Genomic DNA, 25,625 nt, shown 5'->3' with positions numbered 1-25,625 from the left:
TGCATGGAGCATGACTCTTCTTCCATGTTAGACCGACGTTTAAACGATACATTCAACGTCGATTATATTTAATTGAAAGAAAGTCAAGCTAAAGATAGGTTGTCGTGAATTAAAAGCAAAATGGGTTCTGTACAAGACAATAGACCTAAAGCAAAGAATGAGCGGGACAATTGCGTTGGGTTTGAAACGGAGAAAATGATAAAAGATACAGAGAAAAGTGATCTTATTGTTCAGATTGAAACAGATCAGAAGCAGCATATCTTGTATAAGGCAGGAGATCACCCGCCGATTTATCTGACCATTTTCTGTGGTTTTCAGGTAATTTTTCTCTTTTGTATTAAAGTAAATTTCTGCCCCTACATGCAAGATGAGTTATGTTTATAAGCAAGATAATTATGTCTATTTGCATGATAATTATGTCTGCATGCAAAATAATTATTTTGACATGCAGGTAGCAAATCTTTTTAGATGTTCTGATCTTTGTATGGGTTAATTGACTTACCATGCAATGGCGAACTCTGACATCATAAATACAAGATGCAGCATAGTTATGACAACGGCGACTTATTTTTTGTAGACATGCAAGATAATTACATAGACGTGCAAAATATTTATGTCGACAAGCGACCTGTTCATATCAAAATGTGAGTTAATTTTGTTAACACGCAAGATATTTATATCTACAAGCGAGTTAATTACGTCAAAATACGACATACATGTCGACATGCGACTTTTTTTTTCTGTCAACATGCGAGTTGATTATGTCAACATGCAAGTTATTTCGCATGTTGTTATAAAAAAAAACTTGCTTTAAAATATAATTATCTCGCATGCTGACATCATTATCTTGCATGTTTAGATAATTAATAACATAGATAATTCTCATGTCAACATGCATAATTATCTCGCATGTTTACATCAATTTCTTGCACGTTAACACAATGATCTCGCATCGACAAAATATCTTGCAAATTAACATTATTTAATGAAATGTTCACATATATAAGTCGCATGTCAACATAAATAAGCCCCATGTTGTCACAATTATGTTGCATCTTGCATCTATCTCAGATACGGGCGTAAGAAAGTGATTTCACCCAATCATAAAAAATCATGTTGTCTCAAACGATTTGCAACATGTAGACATAATTATCTTGCATGGTTGCAAAATTTTTTTTTTTTTTTTTTTGCATCAAAGTAGTAAAATAAAGTGACATAATTTATCTTGCGTGTAGGGTGCGGAAATATGCCATAACATAGTACTATTAGTTTACTCTTACTAATTAAATCTTTTTTGGCATCAGATAAAGAAAAAACTGGTCTTTAGGCACCAGTGTTTTCACCTTCTTGCAACCTTAAATTTTCATTCAATAAGTTTGATTTAAGAAAGAATTCAATATATAAAAAAGATGTCGTCAAAATGATTAAGAAATGAGTTCAATGTCTAGGCAAGTTATAAGAGTACATGTATAACATTGGTTGTGGCAATTTACGCTTTATAATCCGCAAAGCGGATTATAAAAAAGCGTAAATTGCTCCACCCTAGGTTATACGAGTATTACCACTACTAGATATTGAGTTCATTTCCTGTTAATTATAATTTAATTTATCCATAATTGATAATTTTCAAAGTATACCATTACTGCGTATAGCATTATTTCTCACTCATGAAATAATTAACCTCTATCCGCTCGAAATTGAACCACCTGAGCCCTTCATCTTTGTACAGTAAAACATCACATAACACATAGGTATGTTGCACTCTGCCACTTTTGTGACTTTATTGTTAACCAAATTTGGTTTGAAATAATCAGGAAAATGACAATAGATGATTATATAACAATAATTAATAAGTTCATAAAATTAATCATAAAATTATGAATATTTAATTCTTTACCCATAATATTTTACAACTAAAATAATCCATAACTCCCATTACTGATGTAATCAATGATGTGATTGATTAGATAATTTATGAAAAACATAATCCTTGTGGTCTGAAAGCGCCATGCTTAATAAAGAAAATACACAAGAATTTTTCTTTTTTATAAACATGTTCATAAAAAAGGAAGGTGGAGGGGTGGAGGTGGTTTATAGATCGCTTTGAAAATTTTCAATGCTTAGCTATCGGCGTCCTGAAAGAAGTGAGAACCCACGCTATTAAAATGACGCTCCCAAGATTTTACCGCGGAATAAATTCATTGGTTACCTCCGACGACGTTGATTTTGTGTCCATATATGAAGATGCTGTACAAGGGTTGTTCGGAAATTATTGAGACAACTCGAATATTTTCTTGTCAAATTGACGGATTTTGGTGAAAATTGGCATCGACACAGAAGAAACGCCAGCAAATAATAAAACAAAGTAATATTAAAAGAATATTTAATATTTTTTTTACGACGGTAGATAAACAAGTCGGTGGTCGGGGTACCCGGCGCAGCCATGAACTCGGAGATTTAACAACTTAAACATCTACGGTATAAGTGTACGTAGAATTACAGTTAATGATAAAAGAAATCAAATTAAATATGTTCATTTTGCTATTCTTTGCGACTAACTTTTGATTAAGTTTCACTGATGTTCGAGTTGAAATACGGATATGGTACACGTATATTTACCAAACAATAGAAATCTGACAACGACTTTACATTGAATTTTGACGTCAAGGCGGCGCATTGAAAACCGTCAAACTAGTGGAAATCTCCGAAGAAGACCTTTTAAGGCCACGCAATTGTTTTAAAAAACTATACGATGACAAGACAAGGTATAGAGCTTCAGTTCATCATATTTTTTTCACTGATTGTTTAACTAGAATTAGGCCAAAGGGATTAATTATCAAGTACTTTCGACACGCTAACTGTTTTCAACAGTTCTAAAATATATAAAAAATGACTGCAGGAGACATTCACAGTAACTAGAGTTTCGGGTAAAAATAACTCGATTTGTCCTTTAAAAAAACCAAGAATGAGAGAAAATCTGAATGATGACATCTTGAAATGAAAACAAAAGATGAGAAATAAAGAATAATTCTGATTTCCGTTCGTTTGTAAGGTGTTTAAAACACATGACCAATAAGAAGCGTTAAAATGACGTTGCGAAAAGTTTGCGGTTGCGCCGGGTCACTGGACGAAGGCACGTTGGCCAGCTTACCAGGAATGATCTATTCATGCCATGGACAAGAAACTTTTCTCATTGATAATCTCTATCCTGATTTACTTTTTGGTGAAATTTCAAGAGTTTATCCTTTTTACTAAAAGAATAAGAGAAAATGTCTCAATAATTTCCGAACAACCCTCGTATAACTTTGACAATACCGCAGGAAAGATAACTCTCGCGAACTTAACAGAAATCATCAATATGCATAAAATATTTTAAGAAATCTTAAAAATCATTTATCCATAATTGATAATTTTCAAAGTATACCATTACTGCGTATAGCATTATTTCTCACTCATGAAATAATTAACCTCTATCCGCTCGAAATTGAACCACCTGAGCCCTTCATCTTTGTACAGTAAAACATCACATAACACATAGGTATGTTGCACTCTGCCACTTTTGTGACTTTATTGTTAACCAAATTTGGTTTGAAATAATCAGGAAAATGACAATAGATGATTATATAACAATAATTAATAAGTTCATAAAATTAATCATAAAATTATGAATATTTAATTCTTTACCCATAATATTTTACAACTAAAATAATCCATAACTCCCATTACTGATGTAATCAATGATGTGATTGATTAGATAATTTATGAAAAACATAATCCTTGTGGTCTGAAAGCGCCATGTACTTGATTTATTCTATTTAAATCAAGTTCAGACTGTTGTAATCAAAACATTGCTTAAATCGTGGCAACAATTTACACACATGGATCTGAGCGACTCCAAATCTATAGTGCAGTACCGATACAAGAGATTCAATATTTGCTGCCAATTCTTCGGAAGACGTCGCACGTCGAACATCATTGCCCCCAACAATTAGAATTATGTTACGAGGTTTTACTTTTTCAATGAAACTCGCATCCTCGCGGAGAATGCCCGAAATAGTGCGACCTCCCACTCCCCTATAAAATATCCTATGATTTGCTCTTAGACCAAGATCCTCACAGTACCTAACATCCTCATTACTTACTAGGAATTGTTGAAAGCGGCGTACAATAGAATGACCCAATATAAGTACTTTATTGTGCTCCATCAGTAAAATAAATCAAAAATATAAACCTTACCGCTTTATAGATCGCTTTGAAAATTTTCAATGCTTAGATATCGGCGTCCTGAAAGAAGTGAGAACCCACGCTATTAAAATGACCCTCCCAAGATTTTACCGCGGAATAAATTCATTGGTTACCTCCGACGACGTTGATTTTGTGTCCATATATGAAGATGCTGTATAACTTTGACAATACCGCAGGAAAGATAACTCACGCGAACTTAACAGAAATCATCAATATGCATAAAATATTTTAAGAAATCTTAAAAATCATTTTCTTTAATTTACGGTACAAATTGGGTCCTTTTTTACTTTCAAAAATGATATCAATCTGTTCAAAATTAAAACGCATCGTTAAGCGGATTGGTACGTTTTTGACATTGGTGTAAACCAGGTTATACAAATTTCAATCCAATCAAATGCCGCGTTACAACCAGAATTAAATGATATGAAAACCTTAAAAGATATTTTCAAAATTCAAACTGTTATGAAAATGACCAATTCTCCGGGTGTTTTATTTGAAATTTAATTACCTTTGAAAACATGGCCAATTTCGCTGCTAATTTCTTAAGTCTTTTATATTTTTCTCAAGATGATGCAATTGCTTATGAAATAAGACATCATTTTTTAATGTACATCGGGATATAAATACAGGTTGGTCTTATAATCAAACCCCATAAAGCGATTGTAATTTTCAAGAGCGCTTTGTTACGATGTCGATCCATAAACATGATCTAACGTAAATCTTAAGCCATGATCATTTATCTCGCAATTAATGTTATAAAATTGTAAAAAAAAAAGAATAGAATGAATAATTTAAACTTCGTACAAGCGTAACAAATACAGACACATTTATTAGTTTTTCTTTATTCATAAATTATGTTTTTATTAAAATATTAGGTGTGTTTTAGCAAAAATCGGTAAATTTGAGTTAAAAAGACAATAGTGACCCATATTATTAATGCACTACACTGACTTCTTGACCCAGACTATTGTTATGCAGGAATAAAGGCGGATTGTGCAAACAGTATTATATAATGGAAACATTTGCAAGTGTAAATATATAATGTCATAACAACAGAAACATGTTTAGCATAAATTCGTGCATGGAAATATAAAACTTGTTATGAGAGCTCGGTTCTAAGTCAAGTGAAATCACGTGAACGACAAGAGCATAAGAATAAAATTCATTAACTAGTGGTTCAATTCTTGTAGTGACGTGCTTCTGATTCGCTCAACATTACTTTTTACTACACTTTCATGTAAAATACTGAAATCTGATTGGTTTAGACGCAGTTTATAATCCGTTTTATTACCCTCAGCGTTAGCAACACACTTGGCAACAGGTAACACAACGAATTGTAATATGTGCGTAAATTAGGCGCGTACGCGTAAAAAAGCAGCAGTAAAGTTTTGATCGAATAAGACATTCAGTATAATAAAACAAATAGTGCCTGTTTGGAAGGGTAAAATTATACAACACATAAGTAATCAGTAATACAACACATAAGTAAACAGTAACTAGAGCATTTTTAAGAAAACAGAATTTCAAACTCATATTTTGCCTGTAACTCGATACTTTCAAACTTTGACAAAGTATTAAAAATACCCATATTACCAATATTAGACAATATAAATAGAAAAATAAAATTTGAAATTTAAGCTCAAATTTTTTTTAGGTCCCGTTTTTAAGCAAAATTGTAAGATCACCTTTGAAAAGACGATCAATGTAAAACAAAAGATTCTTTCAACTATTATCTTGTAAAAATACACTGTAAATTAAAGTTTTTTATTTTGTCCCACAGCACACTTTAGTCTCGCTTTCCGGTGTGATGGCAGTTTCTCTTTTGGTATCAGATGTCACCTGTGCAAATCTAGATGACGACATTAAGTCGATCCTTCTTAGTTCTTCAATGTTGATGTGTGGTGTCTGTACAGTTATGATGTGTCTGTTAGGTTCCAGGTAAATAAATCAATCTCTCTCTCTCTCTCTCTCTCTCTCTCTCTCTCTCTCTATATATATATATATATATCACAACATGTGGTTACATGTAGTATCAGTATTTACTACCATTTCATTATTCTTCCGTAGACTTCCTTTGTTCCAAGGCGCTGCCTCAGAATTTTTGATTCCTTTGCTTGCAATGCAGGTTTTAGATAAATCAAAGTGTGATTTTCCAACAAAAATTTATATAGGTATGAATATACTTCTAATCAAAAATATATTTTCTGGAAGAGTGCATTTGTGTTCTCGGGGTTTGTTTGTTTGTGTTTTTAGCTCACCTGAGCCAAAGGCGCAAGTGAGCTTTTCTGATCACAATTTGTCCGTTGTCTGTCGTTGTCGTCGTTGTAAACTTCTCACATTTTCATCTTCTTCTCAAGAAACACTGGGCAGATTTCAACCAAATTTGGCACAAAGCACCACTAGGTGAAGGGGATTCAGGTTTGTTCAAATGAAGTGCCACGCCCTCTTTAAAGGGGAGATAATTGAGAATTATTGAAAATTTGTTGGTATTTTTCAAAAATCTTCCTCTCAAAAACTATTCGGCCTGAAAAGCTTAAACTTGTGTGGAGGCATCATCAGGTAGGGTAGATTCAAGTTTTTTCAAATCATGGTCCCCGGGGGTAGGGAGGGGCCACAAGAGGAGGATCAAGTTTTACATAGGAATACATTGAGAAAATCTTTAAAAATCTTCTTCTCAAAAACTATTAGGCCAGAATAGCTCAAATTTGAGTGGAAGCATCCTCAGATAGAGTAGATTCAAGTTTGTTCAAATCATGGTCCCCGGGGTAGGGCGGGGCCACAAGAGGGGGATCAAGTTTTACATAGGAATGTATAGAGAAAATCTTTAAAAATCTTCTTATCAAAAACTATTAGGCCAGAAAAGCTCAAATCAAAATGGAAGCATCCTCAGATAGTGTAGATTCAAGTGTTCAAATCATAGTCCCCGGGGGTAGGGTGGAGCCACAATTGGAGGATCAATTTTTACATAGGAATATATAGAGAATTTTTTTAAAAATCTTCTTCTCAAAAACTATTAGGCCAGGAAAGCTCAAATTTGAGTGGAAGCATCCTCAGATAGAGTAGATTCAAGTTTGTTCAAATCATGGTCCCTGGGGTAGGGTGGGGCCACAAGAGGGGGATCAAGTTTTACATAGGAATATATAGAGAAAATCTTTAAACATATTCTGGGAAAGTTTTCGGTCCAAAACTCAGTACTTTGTGTTAAAGCACAGGTTATGCATATTTATGTTTGATGAAACCATGATTCCCTAGAGAAAAGTGGGGCCACGAAATGGGAGGGGGCGGGTATATAGGAATAGAGAAAAATCTTCTTACAGTTACAACAACAAAATGGGCTTGGTATTTACCAAAAAATAAGAGGTGGATAAAATTGGCAGATTTTCAATTTTTTTAGCAAGATCTACTGTACTCAATTGTCAGGATATGTTGATACTATAATGCTAATTTGATCAGAATTAAGGCAATTGTTGCTTAGGTGAGCGATGTGGCCCCTGGGTCTCTTGTTTTGTTTTGGTATTTTTTTTTTGTTTCCTTTTTTCAAAATTGTATTTTAACAAGCAATTTTATCTCGGAGTAAATATTTTAGACAAATATTTATTACAAGTAAATTTTATCTCCTTTTTTTCGGTGTTTCATTTTAGAAACAAACTCTACGATAACAAACACGTCTGGTATACATCTTGATCAACATAACGAGTTTATACTTAAGAACATTCGAGAGGTGAGCATCTTTCATTTGTTTATGTATTCATTTCAAGTTTAAGTAGATGAACGTTACGAAATGTAAAAATGATTAACTTTAAAGGGGCATGGTCACGATTTCGCTCAAAATTATGTTTCCGATTTTAATTGTTACAATGCTTCAGTTAGGCATTCATAAAAGGCGACTGCAATTTGAGTGTAATTCGTTGAATTATAAGCAAGTTACAGAGCTTGAAATTCTTCGCTATGTAAACAAAGCGTTTGTTTTCATTTTGAATTTTTAAAGTGAAATTTCCAATTTTAGACCTAAAATGAATGTGTTAAACGTTAGGAACCGTTTATTTATTCTTAAAATGAATACAAAGATAGACAAGTCAGCTTGAAAAAGATTTTTTACAGGTATATTGAACCTATGTAAACAAATACAGGGCACAAGCCTAATTTACATGACAAAGAATTGTCAGCTCTGTATCTTGCGTTTAACTCCACGAATGACTTTCAAATTTTATTTGATCATCAGAAGTGCATTTCTAAAGCATTGTAAATAATAAAAATAGCAAAAAAAGAATTTGACCAAAATCGTGACCATGCTCCTTTAAATGAATATACTAAGTTTTCTACGACAGGTGTCAACTACTTACCTGGAAAAATAATTATTTCATATTTCGAACGTTGAAAAATTCCCTTTATGAAAATTTTTTTAGATGAATACATTAAAATTCTTAAACAACAATACTCTTTTAAAATATACTTTTTCCGTTTCCAAACAAGGAGTATTTAGTGTTTCACGTCTATTTTACGTTCATGGAAGCTCCAAGGAAGTTTGGTGGCAGCAGGGGCAATTCAGTTTTTGATTGGAGCCACAGGATTAGTCAGCCTCCTTCTGAAATTCATAGGACCAATCACAATCGTTCCAACACTTCTTCTGATTACCGTTTTTCTCGTCAGAGCATGTGTTAAATTTGCTTCCGTTAATTGGAGCATAGCGTTAATGTGAGTTGAAACAATTAAATAATTTTATATAATTTCATACAATCAGAATACTATTTTGGAAGTCACTGAATACTGTTATGTTATTGAAGGGTAGCAGCAGTATCACTGATACTGTCACTATATCTCATTTATTACAATACACCTATTCCGATGTGGACGAAGAAGAAAGGTTTTCATATCTTGTGGTTTCCATTACATCAAGTGTATTCGGTATGTTTTTAAAGATTATACGGCCAACTGCATGTATAATTTCTGATAATATTTTTAGGAAAGGATTCCTATCGAGCAAATTTAAATTTATTGTATTGTCGAGCCTTAGCCAGAAAATGATAAACAGTAACAGCACTTCATACTTCAAATCAGCATGTCATCTCGTACTTAGTATTGTGATGCAATGTCAAAATCATACTTGTATATGTATATGTAGGGTATTCAAGTCGCGTAAAACACAGGATGAACCAGTATTCAAAAATAAAGTTAAAACCTTACTTTCAAAAATAAAATCAGATTTATGAAATGAGATTTTAGCCGCAAGGTACATGTAAATAATCAAAATATTTAAACTAAACATCACATTGTGTATTTCACGTAAAGCAATGCTCCTATACCTATTCTTGGGTTTTTAGATCCTTATTGGGATTCTAGTTGGTTGGTTTGTGTGTGGTGTAATGACAGTGGCAGGTACGTTTAGTCCTGATGACAAGTTGGCGAGAACAGACACTGGCTTGGACGCCATTAGAAAAGCTGATTGGTTCCGGCTACCATACCCAGGTATTTCTGCTGATCAGCTACTCAATTATTTGACAACATGCCGCCCTGATCATGATTCACATATAATGATAAATAATGACATTGTATACATTGAATTTGATTATCAACTACTAAATTGATTTTTTACGAACTTTTCAGGTCAGTTCGGTTCCATTTCGTTCAGTGCGAGCATGTTTATGTGATTTTTTATAGGAACAATTATGTCTATACTCGATTCTATTGGGGACTACTACGCATGCGCCAAAATATGCAATCTTCCTCCTCCACCAGCACATTGTGTAAATCGAGGGATAGCCATTGAGGGATTTTGTAGCCTTATCGCGGGCTTTCTTGGTTGTGGACGTGCTACGACAACTTATGGCGCAAACATTGGTGCAATTGGCGTGACAAAGGTTAAAAATCATTGCATCGTATATTAATATATTTGGTCAACGATGTTTCATTCTTAACCAGCCCATGTTATGTTCTCGCAATAAATGATTTGCTTCCGTCATTACATTAATTATTTTACAATAAAACTTTGTGTATAAAATTAGATGACAAAAATAATAATCATAGTATCTTATTTAAGACAATGTGCTGTCTTGTAGATAGCTTATTAGAATTCTGTGCTTGAAGTTATTGTATACTTTGTTTGTTCTTGCAAATAAATTATCAAAAAAAAAAAAAAACTGTGTATTTTGTCGATAATTATTCATTGACAACCTAAAAATTATCTTGTCTTTGCATAATTGCTTTTCCATCTTCTTTCTAAAATTATCCTGTTTTCATAATTTGCTTTTTCATCTTCTTCGTAGGTAGCCAGTAGAGATGTGTTTATCGCTACTGGTGTGATATATTTCATATTCGGTATCATTGGGAAGATCTCAGCCGTTTTCCTTACCATTCCTTATCCAGTCTTAGGCGGAGCGCTCATTGTGATGTTTGGAATGTTCAACGGTGTCGTTCTATCAAACTTACAAGTTGTCTCTCTTAGCTCAACCAGAAATCTTGCCATTATGGGAACAGCTATCTTGTTTGGTTTCATGATTCCGTATTGGTTGGAGACAAATCCTGATGCTATTCAAACAGGTGTCATGTTTTCAAAGTATTAAAATCAAATGAGAGAAGACAACAACAATAGAAACAATTTTTTAAATTACTGACTGGATTTGGTTTCATTGATTATTATTCATTTTAAAACCAACGATATGTAAATTCGCATGGCAAGTAGTTTCTTAGCTGTATTTGAGAAAATTCGCACATTATTTATCAAAAATTTATCTAATACGACTTGTCAGGCAACCCCAAGCTATAGACGGAAAACCCTATATTTATCATGTTATGTAATATTCAATACGCAAGTACTTGTTTTATCTTTAGATTAAATTGTCTGCTCTTAATTCGTTCCAAACGCTGCCACTGTAGAAATGGCGCTTTGTAATTGATGACAGTGAAACCAGTCCTATTGAGCTCTTGCGTAGGAATATATACGACTACAAAATATATAAATTGTTCGTATTTTTCAAAATATAACTATTTTCAAGGTATTTATAGATAAGTTTCTCTAAAAAACATTCCTCTGATTACTTTACATCGAATTCATATTTTCAAGCGCTAAGTCTTGTTAGTGGTGATGATTTGTCCAAACACTATTTTACTTCCTCCGTAACTGCATAGAAGAATTTATGAAAATCAAATGCAAGAATTTTTTTTCAGACATGTTGAAATTTATATTCTAATTCATGGTAAAATAACAAATGTGATTAAATACAACAGCTGCATAGAAAGCAAATCTTAATTTTCACTTAATTCTCTTTCTCTTTTAATTCCAAGGTTGAAGCCAAGAATATGAAGGCTTGGGAAGCACTGTTATTATTTTCTGAAGTACACAATTTATACACTTTCTTCATGAAAAAAAGACATGATAATAATTATTTGATACGTATATATGTTTAGGATCAGTAACCAGTGATGGCGTGATTAAAATGCTACTTGTTAACCCCAACCTATGCGCGGGTGTTGTTGCCTGCTTTCTGGACAATACAGTCAAAGGTTGCTTTTTTCAATCTCTCATATTTCATAGATATTGCATTTATTGAATGGTAGCTGTTTAGGAGGGTATTTTTATTTTTTAAATTTTCTATTCTATATCTAAATGAAAATATATTTGATCTTAAAGGGGCATAGTCACGATTTTGGTCAAATTCTATTTTCTTTTTTTATTTACAATGCATTTCTAATGATAAAATAAAATTTCAGAGTTAATCGCAGAGTTATAAGCAAGATACAGGGCTCTTAATTCTTTTCATGTAAACAAGGCTCGTGCCCAGTTTTTGATTACATTGGTTCAATATACCAGTAAAAAATCTTTTTCAACCTGATTTGTCTATCTTTATATTAATTTTATGCATAATTAAACAGTTCCTTATCTTTAACACATTTATTTTAGGTCTGAAATTAGAATTTTCACTTCAAAATTCAAAATGTAAGCAGACGCTTTGTTTACATAGCAAAGAATTTCAAGCTGTGTACTAGTAATTTGCTTATAACTCAACGAATAACACTCAAATGTTGGATGCCTATTAAGAATGCCTTACTGAAGCATGGTAAAAATTAAAATAGGAAAAACTATTTTTGACCAAAATCGTGCCCATGCCTCGTTAAGATAACAAAACAAAGTGACATTAGATATTAACAATGTATGTTTATATGTATGCATGTCAAAACTTCATAATGATAAATGAAATAAAGCTGGATTCATTAAAATTCAAAACGCAAACAAAACTATGTCTTAGGATTTAGAATACTATTATTATTTTTAAAGTTTGTTATTTATAAAAGCATCTATAACACGCACCAAAACTCTTTTTATGTTTTTAAAAACGATTGTAATGCATTTTGTATGGCTAATAATTATGTTTCTCTTGAAACGGTAAGAGAAATTACTTAATTTGACCGATTTTTTTTTATTGAAAATTACCTCTATCTGAATGCATGGCAATTCCATGATTATTTGTATATTTGTTTAAATGCAGGTACTTTGAAAGAAAGAGGAATTGAGGCATGGCAGATAATGATCGACGACAAAGCAGACAATATGAAAGAATTTGATGGTGACGTCACGATCTATGACATCCCTCTCCCACGATATCTAAAAAAATCCAAAGTCTTCCGTCGTTTACCATTTATTCCTCCTGTTCGTGAATAATTGCCATGTAATTTTTCTATTGTTTTCATTCGATGAATTATCGAATTCAGGCATCGATAATTTCGATGCGATGATTTGAACAAACAATTTATACAGTAGGTACATGTACATGTGTAAATACCCATAAATGCTTGCTTGAACCAATCAAAGTACTGAAGTACTGACGGGAGTTGATTTTATCGATCATCATTTATTTTAAAATCAATTTATCTTGCATGGCAATTAGTTTCTAGTTTGTATTTGAATTACGCACTTTTTTATAATACGAATTTTTAGACTTTTCAGACAAGAATTTCGAGAAACCCCATATGAATCATGTTGTATAATACTTAAAGATAGATTTCAACTACTAGTATGTATTAGTTATCGAAACAATTCTAAAAATTGTATGGATCCAAGCACTATTGATATCGAACTCTAGTCTCGTTTAACTAGAAGCTCGGCTGTTTCCGTTAATATCCGACAAGCAAGAGAGCCCCCTCTCTGCTTGTCGCAGATTTACGGAGACAGACGAGCGTCTGGTTGGACGAGACTCTACTTACTCTAGCGTAGGAATACATGAGACTACAAAAATATCTAAATTGTTCGTAGTATATAAAATTTGACTTTTATTAAGGTGTTTATAGATATGTTTCCTTGAAAATCAATGCTTCATCATATATTTTTTTTTGTTTCTATTATTTTCAAGAACTTAGTCTTGTCAGCGGTGATGATTTGTGCTTAGGTCCAAACACTGTTTCACTTTCGGTTTGCCAGAGTAACTGCATAGGAGAGTTGAAAATCAACTTCCAAAAATTATTCTTTCCTGTCAGTAAATAAAAATAAACTCTCGTCAGTTCTTTGAGAACTTTGATTTGTGATGCTTTAACTGGGTTGGAAAACATGATGAAACAGCTTACAAAGGCGAGCAGTACAGGCCTCACAGCAAGCTATCTACATTTACAACGAAAACAAATATTCTGATAGACTGAGAATATTCAATATCTTTTCAAAAACTGCATGATTTAAAATCAAAATTTCTGCAAAAAACCCCTTATCATATTGCTTATTCAGTGTGTCCAATTTTCAATATTAGAAATATTTATGACATTGCATTTATATATATACGTGGATTCTCTGATAACAAAACAGTGTATCTAAATAAAACCAATCATTGGATTAATGGCTTAAGTTTCATTATTTTTGTATGAAAATTAAGATGCTTATTATTGGTTTCTTACCCTATAGGCCTGGCTCCGTCGTCACCAATTTTCCTCAAATCGATACTCAGCCTCAAATCTGAGGTTTGACCTCAAGTTTATGCACTTTTCTTTACAGGATTTTAGTGGAGGAATGAGTTGAGGGATTTGAAAATTTTGGTGACGATGGAGCCTTAAATACCTTTCTTAAGCTTAAGTGCACAAAATATGATGCAATGATACGACGTGAACGTGGGTATACATAAAGATAGATTACAGGTATATGTAGCCCAGCGTTTCTGTAACCGATCTACATTTCATGCCTATGCATTGAACATGGAGAAGCTCATACGTCTTCCATATCAGGCCGACTTTTAAAAGACACATTCATCCATCATCATTGAATGTATCATCGAAGAGAAATCAAGATATAGATTTTTGTGAATTGAAAAGAAAATGGGTACCGCAGAAGAAAATGGGCTTGAAGCAAAATATGAGCGAGACAATTACGTTGAAAATGGAACCGGGTTTGAAACGAAGAAAATGATTAAAGATGAAGAAAAAAATAATCTGGTTGTTGAGATTGAAACAGATCCGAAGCAGCATATCTTGTATAAGGCAGGGGATCACCCACCGATTTATCTAACCATTTTCTGTGGTTTTCAGGTAATATTTCTTTTTTTGGTCCACCGGTATCTGTATCATTTAGTTATTGTATATTGTAAAGAAAACTAGGATTAAATGCACCGATGCATAGTAACAGAGTTTGCAATGCTGTAGAAGCAGAAATATTCGTTGAGAATTTTATTTCGTTATTTTCGTTAGCAGTATAATCAACGAAACTAAATCCATGACGAATTTTTAACCGAAGTATTAATTAATACAAAGAAATTACGATATGACGAAATTAAATGCCAACGGAATTTTATTTGTTACAAAAACAATGAAATTTTGACCCAACGAAAGTATGTGCTTCTACAGTATGTATCTAGCCGTAAGTAAGGTCAAGTAATAATTACGACCTATGTCATACTGACGGTTAACACTAAAAAATCAAAGTACTGAAGTACTGAAAGCCGGGCTCTTTTGTTGTGTCTTTATGCGTATTGTGTAGTAAAGACTGAAAATCTCTCTCTCTCTCTCTCTCTCTCTCTCTCTCTCTCTCTCTCTCTCTCTCTCTCTCTCTCTCTCATTCATGCTTTTAATGTCGGCAAAGCATCAGAGAGCGACCAAATTTTGTAAGCGGCTATAAACAAAAAATATGTCTGTCTAGTAGAAGTTAAACAATTTAACAGTTGCTGCCTTGAATTTTGCAACAAGCATTATATATTCAATCCGCGCAGTAAAGTAATTCATGGAAATTCATGCGCATTGTATGTGTCCAAAATGCATAGTAATGTTTTAAGGTAGTCCTATACTCGGCACTAAATGGGCTCAATCATTAAAAGCTTAGCTTTAAATGATAAATATACTCTCTAGTAATACATATACAAAAGAAAATATGTATGTTTACATGCTAGTTTGTTTGCTATCACCTCTCAGACGGGTGTACCCCCTTGCGAAAATTATTGACAATTATGAAATTTGCCAGACGTCCGATTTGCCTAAAAATAATTACCAATTTTGGGAAAATTAAAACTGACTATACAAAAATAGAGAATAAATATTTATTTAAGCCATATCTCATCAATAAATTTGCGCAAATTTTTGTAAGTAAGTACGCTATATGGACCTGATGTATCGCGTTTGGTAATTTTTTTTACTATTTTATGGACTCAAACTTAAATTAATGGTGTTTATTCTATAGATTGACATCTTAGAAAAAAGATTTGGTAAAATAAATTATATGTTGACGGATTACTTTTCACGCTATAAGCTCTAAACCAAGTAGACCCTGACGAAAAAATCCGTAAAACTCACATTTTGCTACAGTTTCCTGCCTAGATCTGTCAACAATGTTAGATATCATTTAAACATTAATTAATTGACGATTGATTAAAATCGAAATAGCTTCTGTCTCTAAATTTAAACCGGTTTTTGTAAAAGAAAAAGAAAAATTCGGGGGGGGGGGGTCAAAACAAAGAAGATATAAGCATACCTGAGATCCTGGTTAATCAGAAACTTCGTTTTTCATTTTACTTTAACAGAATCGAGTTTCTCAACATTAATCATTTCTATCTCTCATAGAATACATATATTACCGTTCTAATTGCTTATTATTGACATTGTTTACAACAGCGATGTAGAGCAAAATCAATACCGGGTATCAAAAACGCTTTGTAAAAGTCGAAACAATATTGTAAAATCCGTATTATGACGTAGTGCGATACTCGGACTACTTTAAAAACACGTTATTAATAAGAAAACTAAAAAAGATAGACAATTCATTCGAAATTTAAAAAGAAAGAAACAAAATGCCAACACTTTTGACAAAACGTGGCTCTTTGTGTAACTATTTGGTATAGCGGAAGCTTTACCTTGACGCTGTTTGGTTTTTTGTTTATTTGTGCTATTTATAGTAACATTGGCGATTTGCCTGCCTATAGCCAGGACTCTGCTTTCAGCAGAGCCCGGCTAAAAAATGGGTGAATAAAACGTGTAAAATGCCTATATAAGGACAGATAAGATACTGTAAAATTATCAACAAATCTGATACCTTTTTAAAGCTATTAATAACAATGTATATTTAACATTACATCTATTAGTAATCTATAAATATGTTAAATACGTTGGAATATGTTGCTTTTAACCAGAGTATGCGTGTTAAAACTTCCATCTAGTGTCATTTTTTAGAAATTCACTGCGTTTTATTTTATATATTTATGACCATATTTTTGTCAAAGTCTAAATAAGGTTTAATGGAAATCAAACCGATTTTTAATCAGCAGCAAGTATTCCTTTTAAAGGAATGATTGACATGAAATAGCAAGGCATGAGTAATATTTTCTTTAAGCGGACGAATTTACTTTTTTTACGCATTTGTGAAGAAAAACATGATTTGAATCAGTTTTTATATAACTGCATAAATGTTTTATTTTCAAGGCAAAGGGATAAAATCAACGTTTTTAGTAATCTACGTGTAATTAAAGATTTAAATGAGATTTCCATTCCATAATTTAAAAAAAAGTAGTGCAAGGTCTAAGACGTGTGCAAATAGTAAAATTTGCTGAATGCCTCACATGGACACAACTGTGATCGGTCAAAGCTGATCACAAAATCGTGGAGAGATGACCCACTGTACTTTAAAAATGTCATTTTGTATATCATGCAGCAATTGAACGTATTAGAAAAGTAATACAAGTCTTATTGCCCTATCTTCTTGTGGTATGAAATTAAAGCTTTGAAGGTTGTTGTTAAATCTTTATTCTCAGAATGAGACAGATACATAGAGTTATCAATAGAGACCCCGTACATAAATTTGTGTACAGAATTTAATAAATCTTTAAAATTGTCAGCTTGGTTTTATGTCAAACGAATACTGAACGTCATGATTTATTCATCAATAGGAAGACAGAATCAACATATAGAATGAAAAAAACTAATATTGTCATCAGCAGGACCCAATTTTAGACAATGAACAATTAAAAGAGTGCTGAAATAGGATGATAAAATTCTTTTATTTTCGGTCATTTTCCACCATAAAATTTGCTGAACAAGTAAGAACTTTAAAAACCAATAAAAAAAAGTCCCTGTTTACTTGAGGTGCAAGTATAAAGTCTTTTTGGTGATTAAGGTGGCTTTAAAGGGACTTGGACACGATTTGATCTCAATTTTTTTAATTATTGTTATGTCTAGAATTGTTAATATAGATGTTTTCAATACTTAGACAAAATATAAAAGTCAAATATCGAGTTACAGAGGTTAGAATTCTTTATTTTGTAAACAAAGCTCCAGTTTAGTTGAAGTTCACATTCAGTTGTTGTATTGATATCAGTTTCAATCTAGTGTTGATGTTGTGATTTAATTGTTTATGAACCCATTGAATCAGTCTATCTTGTTTCCACAAGTTATTTTGATAAAGAAATGGCAATTTCTTTACTCTACAGTATTTGTAAACAAACTTATAAGACTCGAGCTTTGTTTACATAACCACAACTTCTTTCCTCTGTATCTCGCTTGTAACATGACTTCTAAGATTCAAATTTAAGTGAATCATTCACAATGCAAAGTAAACAAATTTATACATAGAAATCAAAAATAAATTTTCATTTGTATCATTTCGTGTCCAGGTCCCTTTAAGCATTTATCCAAATTGTCAGATCGCTTTAAAAAATACAATTGATTTGCAGAAAAATAAACTTTTCACTTAATATTTTATTAATATATATTGTAAACTTAATGTATTAACATTATATTGTTCTACAGCACACTCTTGTCTCGCTTTCCGGTGTGATGGCAGTTTCTCTTTTGGTCTCGGACGTCACCTGTGCAAATCTGGATGACGACATCAAGTCCACCCTTCTTAGTTCTACATTGTTGATGTCAGGAGTTTGTACAATTATGATGAGCCTTATGGGTTCAAGGTAAAAATAAATATCTCTCTCTCTTTCTCTTTCTCTCTCTCTCTCTCTCTCTCTCTCTCTCTCTCTCTCTCTCTCTCTCTCTCTCTCTCTCTCGTTTAACAACATGACAAGGATCTCATTTATATATTGACAGACTTCCCCTGTTTCAAGGAGCTGCTGGAGATTTTCTTATTCCTTTGCTTGCAATGCAAGTTTTGGATAAATCGAAGTGTGATTTTCCACAAAGTTTTGATACAGGTTAAACTATACTTCTAAACATAAATACAAGTACTATACTTTATAATCGTTTTTTATTTTATTCTTTCATTTTTGTATTCAAACATATTTATTAAATTATGTAACATCTATTGTTTTCTCGAAAATATTAATAACCCAAAAATGAAACTTTGCACAAAAGACTGTACTACTGCATCAGTTTTATTTCACATTGTCAATTTAATTCTAGACACAAACTCTACAATAACGAATACTTCCGGTATACCTCTTGCAGACCAAAAACTCTTTGTATTAAACAACATTCGAGAGGTAAGCAGTTTTCAAGTGGTTGTGTACTTAATTCGGGATGAAAACACAGTAATAAATATAGAAATAATTTACATGTATTTCAAATGAATTTGTTAAGTTTTGCATATCTGTTGATTTTCATTTATCTGTTAAAATCATATTTTATCTTTCGATCACGGAAAACTTTTATGTGAAGATAAGGCTTGATGAAAATATGCACTGCACATGTTTTCACTACTGTTCCATTCCAAAACAAATAATGTTTACTGTTTCACTTTTATCAACTTCAGCTTCAAGGCAGCTTAATAGCTGCAGGGACTTTCCAGTTTCTTATTGGAGCAACGGGATTGGTCAGCCTCCTTTTGAAATTCATCGGACCAATCACAATCGTTCCAACACTTTTTCTAAGCTGTGTTTTTATCGTGAGAGCATGCGTTAAATTTGCATCCGTTAATTGGGGCATTGCATTAATGTAAGTAGAAACAAAATACACAATTTTACATGATTTCGAAAGCAGTTGACGATTACGCGACCATTTGTTTGATTAATACTAGGAAGTCACTGACTAAAAATGTAATATTGTTGAAGGGTAACAGCCGTGTCCCTGATACTGTCGCTCTATCTAAGCCATCACAACACCCCAATTCCGATGTGGACGAGAAAGAGAGGCTTTCATATCATGTGGTTTCCGTTACACCAAGTGTATTCGGTGTGTATAAATAAATTTAAAAGAACCGCCATATTATTTTCAAAAACATTTATGAAAAATATGTTTATTGATGAATTCTAATTAATGGATCGACAAGACCTGGCGAGCGGAAAATAAACAAGAAAAACAATTCATTTTTCATGATTTACCTAGTACTTTAAATCGTCTCCATTGTGTCACATCTTGTGTTACGTAAATAGCATTACTCATACTTTTGTACATGCACCTATACTTGTGTTTATATGCAGATCCTTATTGGGATCCTAGTTGGTTGGTTTGTGTGTGGTGTAATGACAGCAGCAGGTGCGTTTAGTCCTGATGACAAGTTGGCGAGAACAGACACTGGCCTAGACGCTATCAGAAAAGCTGATTGGTTTCGGCTACCATATCCAGGTCTTATTTTCTGCTAATAAAGTATAACTATAATATGAAACAGTTTTAGCCATTTTTAAAGCATTTTTTATGATTCACATTTGCTTTAAAAAATGTTTTACATAGCATTAAAATTGACTGATATCTGCAAACTTTTCAGGTCAGTTTGGTTCTATTTCGTTCAGCACGAGCGTCTTTGTGGGATTTTTGATAGGAACTGTTACCTCTATACTTGATTCTATTGGGGACTACTATGCATGCGCAAAGATGTGCAATCTTCCTCCCCCACCAGCACATAGTGTTAATCGAGGAATAGCCATTGAGGGGTTCTGTAGTCTGATAGCGGGTTTCGTCGGATGTGGACATGCAACGACAACGTATGGAGGAAACATTGGCGCAATCGGCGTAACAAAGGTACACAATTAATCAAATCATACATTAAAGTTTCTTCCTTATCAGGGGCTCGTAACATAAAGGGTACTTAAGTCTAAGACAGTGCTTAAGCAGGACTTATGTACATTCCTAGACTTAAGTCCATACCTAGAAGAGTGCTTAGCTAGGACAATTTACCTAAAACTTAGGCGGCCGGTAGAGGTGACTTAAGTATGTCTTAAGTATTGTTTTTACTCATTTAAAAGCATTTGATTGCAGAGTATTAATCACATGTTTACACAGAATCAATATCTTAATATTCACCAATATAAAAATTTTGATTTGATTGATTTAAATATTAACAGTGGTCGTAGTGATCTGTAAAATTTTCTATATACTGGTAGTATTCAATTGGGCTGCTGAATAGGTTGTAAACAAGTAATGGTCGGTTTACAAGAAGTCAATGTATATATAAAGTCGCGAAACTTGAGGAATTAAAAAAGGACTTTTAAAGACAGAAAAACTCTCGGTGATTTTTAAGAAAACGATTGCCTCTTTCAATATATCGGCTTAATAACGAAATTCTACCCAGAGTAGGTAAATTGCCTTATTGGTGAGGTAAGATGTAGGACAAAAGATAAAAAGAAATCCACTATATAATCTTATCAAGTTCTAATGGCGTCGCGATATTACGCCACAGGCACTCTTCGAGAAGGACTAAAATAGTGAACATTCGTCAAAACAAAGAAAGAACAACAATAGACTGAATACATTGCCTAAGATCCATCGCTTTGAGCCTTTTAAAATTTTAGGAACATATGTATGTATACTCATGCCACCTTGAATGTTGTGTCTATACATTTACATTTACCCCATTTAATATCAAAGATGTCATGCACGTGTATCTATAAAAATAGATTTTTTTAACCATGCATTTAAATTCGACAAAAGAAATGAAAATCACGTTTTTACTTTTAACATAAACATTACTTAGCTAAGACATTGCTAAGTTTGCTTTATGCGGTATGAGACTTACTTAAGCAGGACTTATGTAGGTCCTAAGATTTGGCCTAAGTCCTACCTATGGCCGTACTTAAGTCAAAATCTTAGCATGCTTTATGTTACGAGCCCCAGCAGCTGATTATGTCCTCACAATTAATGCTTTGTTTCTGTCCTTAAATACATATAAGATATGTATGCTTAGAGTTCATGAGGTATATATAAATAGCAGTCAGATTATAATGTGAAAAGATAAAATCAGAAGAAATAAGGGGGTAAAAATTCTAAATTTAGTTTTAAGTTTACTTAAAAACTTTGAAAACAATTTTTAATTAGAAGAAAAAAGGGAATAACATTTGTCTTTAAATAAAATATAATATTTAAACTACGGTATGTAAAATATAACGATCGATGTAAAGTGTATATTTTTTGCAATAACAATTGCTTAATAAGTATTCTGTATTAAAAAAGTTCGCTCCTTAGGTTATGGGTAGGCATTTTGGGTCACCTCTAGTCCGAAAATTCAGCATCACACATTAACTCTAGTAGTATACTTATATTTTACAATGCCAAATAAACTTTATTGAATAAAATTGTTTTTAAAAAATTACATTTTTACAGAGTTTAGTAATAGGCTATATTTTGTGGCGGAAGGTTTTCAAGAAGGAAATGAAAAGGTTTCATAAATCAATAGTTTTACTGTTACTTTAGCTTCCTAATTTTCAGCGCAGACCAAACTTCTAGCTAGTTTGTGTATTATGATTTATTAATGTGATCATGAAAACAAATTTAAACAATATTTTGATATTTCTATCGATATATTTTGGCATATTTAACTTATATTTCATAGAAGTTAAGAAAAAATTAACTCCAATTTTGTCCCAAAATTAGCTTATTTCATGCTATATCTCAATTTTTTTTAGATGTGACCCCTACTTGGTTTCTTTCAAATGAGACATTTAATGTATGTCTATTTGTATGCAAAGTTTTGGAAAGATGACATTACATTACATTTATTTTTTTTATTTGATTACTAAATTTTGTAACATCTGCTGTTGTTTTCATTATTTACTGGCCTATGAAGCCACCATTTAAGCAAGAATTTTTAAACTTTGACTGTAATTTTCTTTTATTGTCACTACATGTGTTCAACTTCATACTGTTTAAAATTCGTAACTAAATAATGTTCAAACTATAAATATTTGATTTATTTCTTTAAATTTTCAGGTTCAATTTCAAATTTTAGTTAAAAAATTTCAGGAAAACTATCTTTTCTGGTTGGGGCCCTATATTTCCAATAAATGGCATGTGATATGGGTCACAAATAAAATAAATGAACATTTTAGGTCTCCATCTTTATATCCAAGTGGTTTTCGAATGATTGACACTTGACATTACTATTAAATGCTTTTTCATCTTCTTCGTAGGTAGCCAGTAGAGATGTGTTTATAACTACTGGTGTGATATATTTCATATTCGGTATCATTGGCAAGATCTCAGCCGTCTTCCTTACCATTCCTTATCCAGTATTAGGCGGGGCGCTCATTGTGATGTTTGGAATGTTCAACGGTGTCGTTCTATCAAACTTACAAGTTGTCTCTCTTAGCTCAACCAGAAATCTCGCAATCATCGGAACCGCCATCTTGTTTGGTCTCATGATTCCATATTGGTTGGAGACCAATCCTGATGTTATTCAAACAGGTTTCTTTCGTTTTGATAATAAACAAACAAATGCCATTTCGACTAAATATGACTAAAGTAGAACACAAAAGTACCCTTGAAAATGTATTTAATGTTAGTAGTTGTCAAATGTCGTCTGGTTCGGATGTCTTCCGATGCAACAGGTTTGGCAAGAACAGAAGCACTGTTTTACTACTAGTATATTAGTAAAATTTACAATTTATTCTTTAGATTCACATTCAATTTGACAATAATTTTATGGAACCAATTATTATTAGGTTCAGCAGCAAGTGATGGCGTGATAAAAATGCTACTTGTTAATCCCAACCTGTGCGGAGGTGTTGTAGCCTGCTTTTTGGACAATACAGTGAGAGGTAGTTTTTTCTTTCATTTTTCTCAGTATTTCAGACTCTGACAATTTTGCATCTACTGGTATGCAGATGTTTGTGAATATGATGTTTATTTTAAACATTTTTTAAATTTTGATATCGACTTTTTATCAGTGCACTAAAGTATTGTTACTTGCACATCATTTTCGTTGGGATTGTTCAATGTGAAATGATTTCAAGATATTCAATACTGAGGCCTGTATCAACGCTAAAACGTTAAAATGGTATTTTAAATGAATATTGGCTGCAACATTCGTTTAAATTCAACTTTGAAAAAAGGCAAACAATGCTACCATAACTACCATAAGCATATTAGTACATTGAAAACCATTCGTTATTAATTAGCACATTAAACACGAAAACTTCATTTACGGTTTATAAAACACTGGTAAAATTGTTACTTTTTATATTAATACAGTCTGTATTGTTTTGTTATAATTATAACATTTTAAAAAATATCTATGATTTTTTTTTTCATACAATACCTCAAATTCAGGTACCTTAAAAGAAAGAGGAATCGAGGCATGGCAGAAAATGATCGACGACAAAGCAGACGATATGGAAGAATTTGATGGTGACTTCACTATCTATGACATCCCTCTCCCACAATTTCTCAAAAGATCCAAACTTTTCCGGCGTTTACCATTTATTCCTCCTGTACGTGACTGAGATTTTTATTTAGTAAATCTTCAATCATCATCTTACTTTTATGATCCTTTGTCGTCAGTATCAAAGAATAAATTGATTTCAATAAACTGCATTTAATGAGTGTTATAAACAAGATAGTACTAGTATGTGTGTGTGTGTGTGTGAGCGGGGGGGGGGTGTTAAAGTTAAGCTTGCATCTAGAAAAAAAACCGAAAGGCCCACGTCCCGCAACGTATTTATACGAATGTGAACCAAAGACGGACAGATTAAAAGAAAATTGGATTAATACTTGAGATCATTATCCATGTAACATAATATTTTATTATACTTTCCTGTTAAATACTGAAATCTGATTGGTTTAGACGCAGTTGATAATCCGTTCTATTACCCTCAGCGTTAGCAACACACTTGGCAACGGGTAACACAACAAATTGTTACATGCGCGTTAATTATGTGCGTACGGTTCACCGTAGAATTCACGTCATTTCTATATAAAAGCAGTGAAATTTTCTCTAATATGAAGACATTCAGTATAATAAAATAAATAGTGCCTGTTTGGGAGGATAACAGTTGAAAATGAGCCCCTCGAAAACCATTGTCAACCTCCGGTTCGCGTCGGTTGACAATGGTGTTCTTGGGGTGTCAATTTCAACTGTTACCCTCCCAAACAGGCACTATTTATATATTGTACATATTCTTAACGATAAAAGAGGCACGCTGTTACAGTATTTATTGCGCTCTCCTACGGAACACTGCCTTTTACAGTTTGTAATTCAATGAAGGTATTTAAACAAATAGAGATGACTGTTTAGCTAGATACCATATTCTCACATAACATACTTATCAAAAAGTTATCTTTCGATTTTTCTTCTAATGTGTACAGATGTAATTTCAGCGATAAATCAATTGGGATTTGTTGAAACTACTTTTTCTTTAAAAAAAAAATAATCGAAATTATAAAGTATCTATCATTTATCTATCTACCTATCTATTTTATGCATTGATAAAGTCATCAAAGCATATACCGGTAGCTCATTCCAGCGAATTATTTTAGACAAGAAATGTGCAAATTATTTATATGTTTTCAGAAATGGTTTTTAAATCGGTTTAAAAAAATAACAGGTGTTTAACAAAGTCTCAAAAAAGATCAGTTTGGTTAAAAAAAAATGAATGGGTAAAAACACATCGTCGAAATCAAGATTTAAAAATGTTGAGGTTTCATTTACTCTCACAAAATCGGCTCGTTTTCTCCCAAAGATCAGTGGAAGTGGCAATAAGTTGAGAGAATTAAATATTTTAAAATTATGTTTTTGAATAGACAACAACACATCAAATATTGGTCAGTGAAGA

The 25,625-nt window shown here is 32.6% G+C and overlaps 1 protein-coding gene and 1 pseudogene across 1 annotated transcript; both read left to right on the top strand.

Annotated features, from left to right (window-relative positions):
* Positions 1-90: 90 nt before the first annotated feature.
* Positions 91-12,778, top strand: LOC128181097 (solute carrier family 23 member 1-like; annotated as a pseudogene).
* A 58-nt stretch (positions 12,779-12,836) lies between these two features.
* LOC128181096 (solute carrier family 23 member 2-like) lies at positions 12,837-24,380 on the top strand. The gene is made up of 12 exons (XM_052849367.1): positions 12,837-12,908; positions 14,219-14,745; positions 18,445-18,602; positions 18,736-18,839; positions 19,048-19,127; positions 19,397-19,578; positions 19,695-19,815; positions 20,064-20,208; positions 20,348-20,601; positions 22,986-23,259; positions 23,517-23,612; positions 24,124-24,380. The coding sequence occupies exons 2-12, from the start codon at positions 14,536-14,538 to the stop codon at positions 24,294-24,296; spliced, it is 1,797 nt and encodes a 598-aa protein (XP_052705327.1). The 5' UTR covers positions 12,837-12,908; positions 14,219-14,535; the 3' UTR covers positions 24,297-24,380.
* The last annotated feature ends 1,245 nt before the right edge of the window (positions 24,381-25,625 follow it).

Source organism: Crassostrea angulata, chromosome 4 (genome assembly GCF_025612915.1).
Source record: "Crassostrea angulata isolate pt1a10 chromosome 4, ASM2561291v2, whole genome shotgun sequence".
In the NCBI taxonomy this organism is placed as follows: Eukaryota; Metazoa; Mollusca; class Bivalvia; order Ostreida; family Ostreidae; genus Magallana; species Magallana angulata.
The sequence above is the reverse complement of the archived record's forward strand: the minus strand, read 5'-3'. Positions and strand labels throughout refer to the sequence as shown.

Bases quoted from the DNA above. Each gene is read 5' to 3' on its own strand.
- LOC128181096 (XM_052849367.1), top strand. From the start codon at position 14,536: ATGGGTACCGCAGAAGAAAATGGGCTTGAAGCAAAATATGAGCGAGAC. The intron at 19,128-19,396 runs GTAAGCAGTTTT...TATCAACTTCAG, and splicing joins TATTAAACAACATTCGAGAG to CTTCAAGGCAGCTTAATAGC. The intron at 23,613-24,123 runs GTAGTTTTTTCT...CCTCAAATTCAG, and splicing joins TTTGGACAATACAGTGAGAG to GTACCTTAAAAGAAAGAGGA.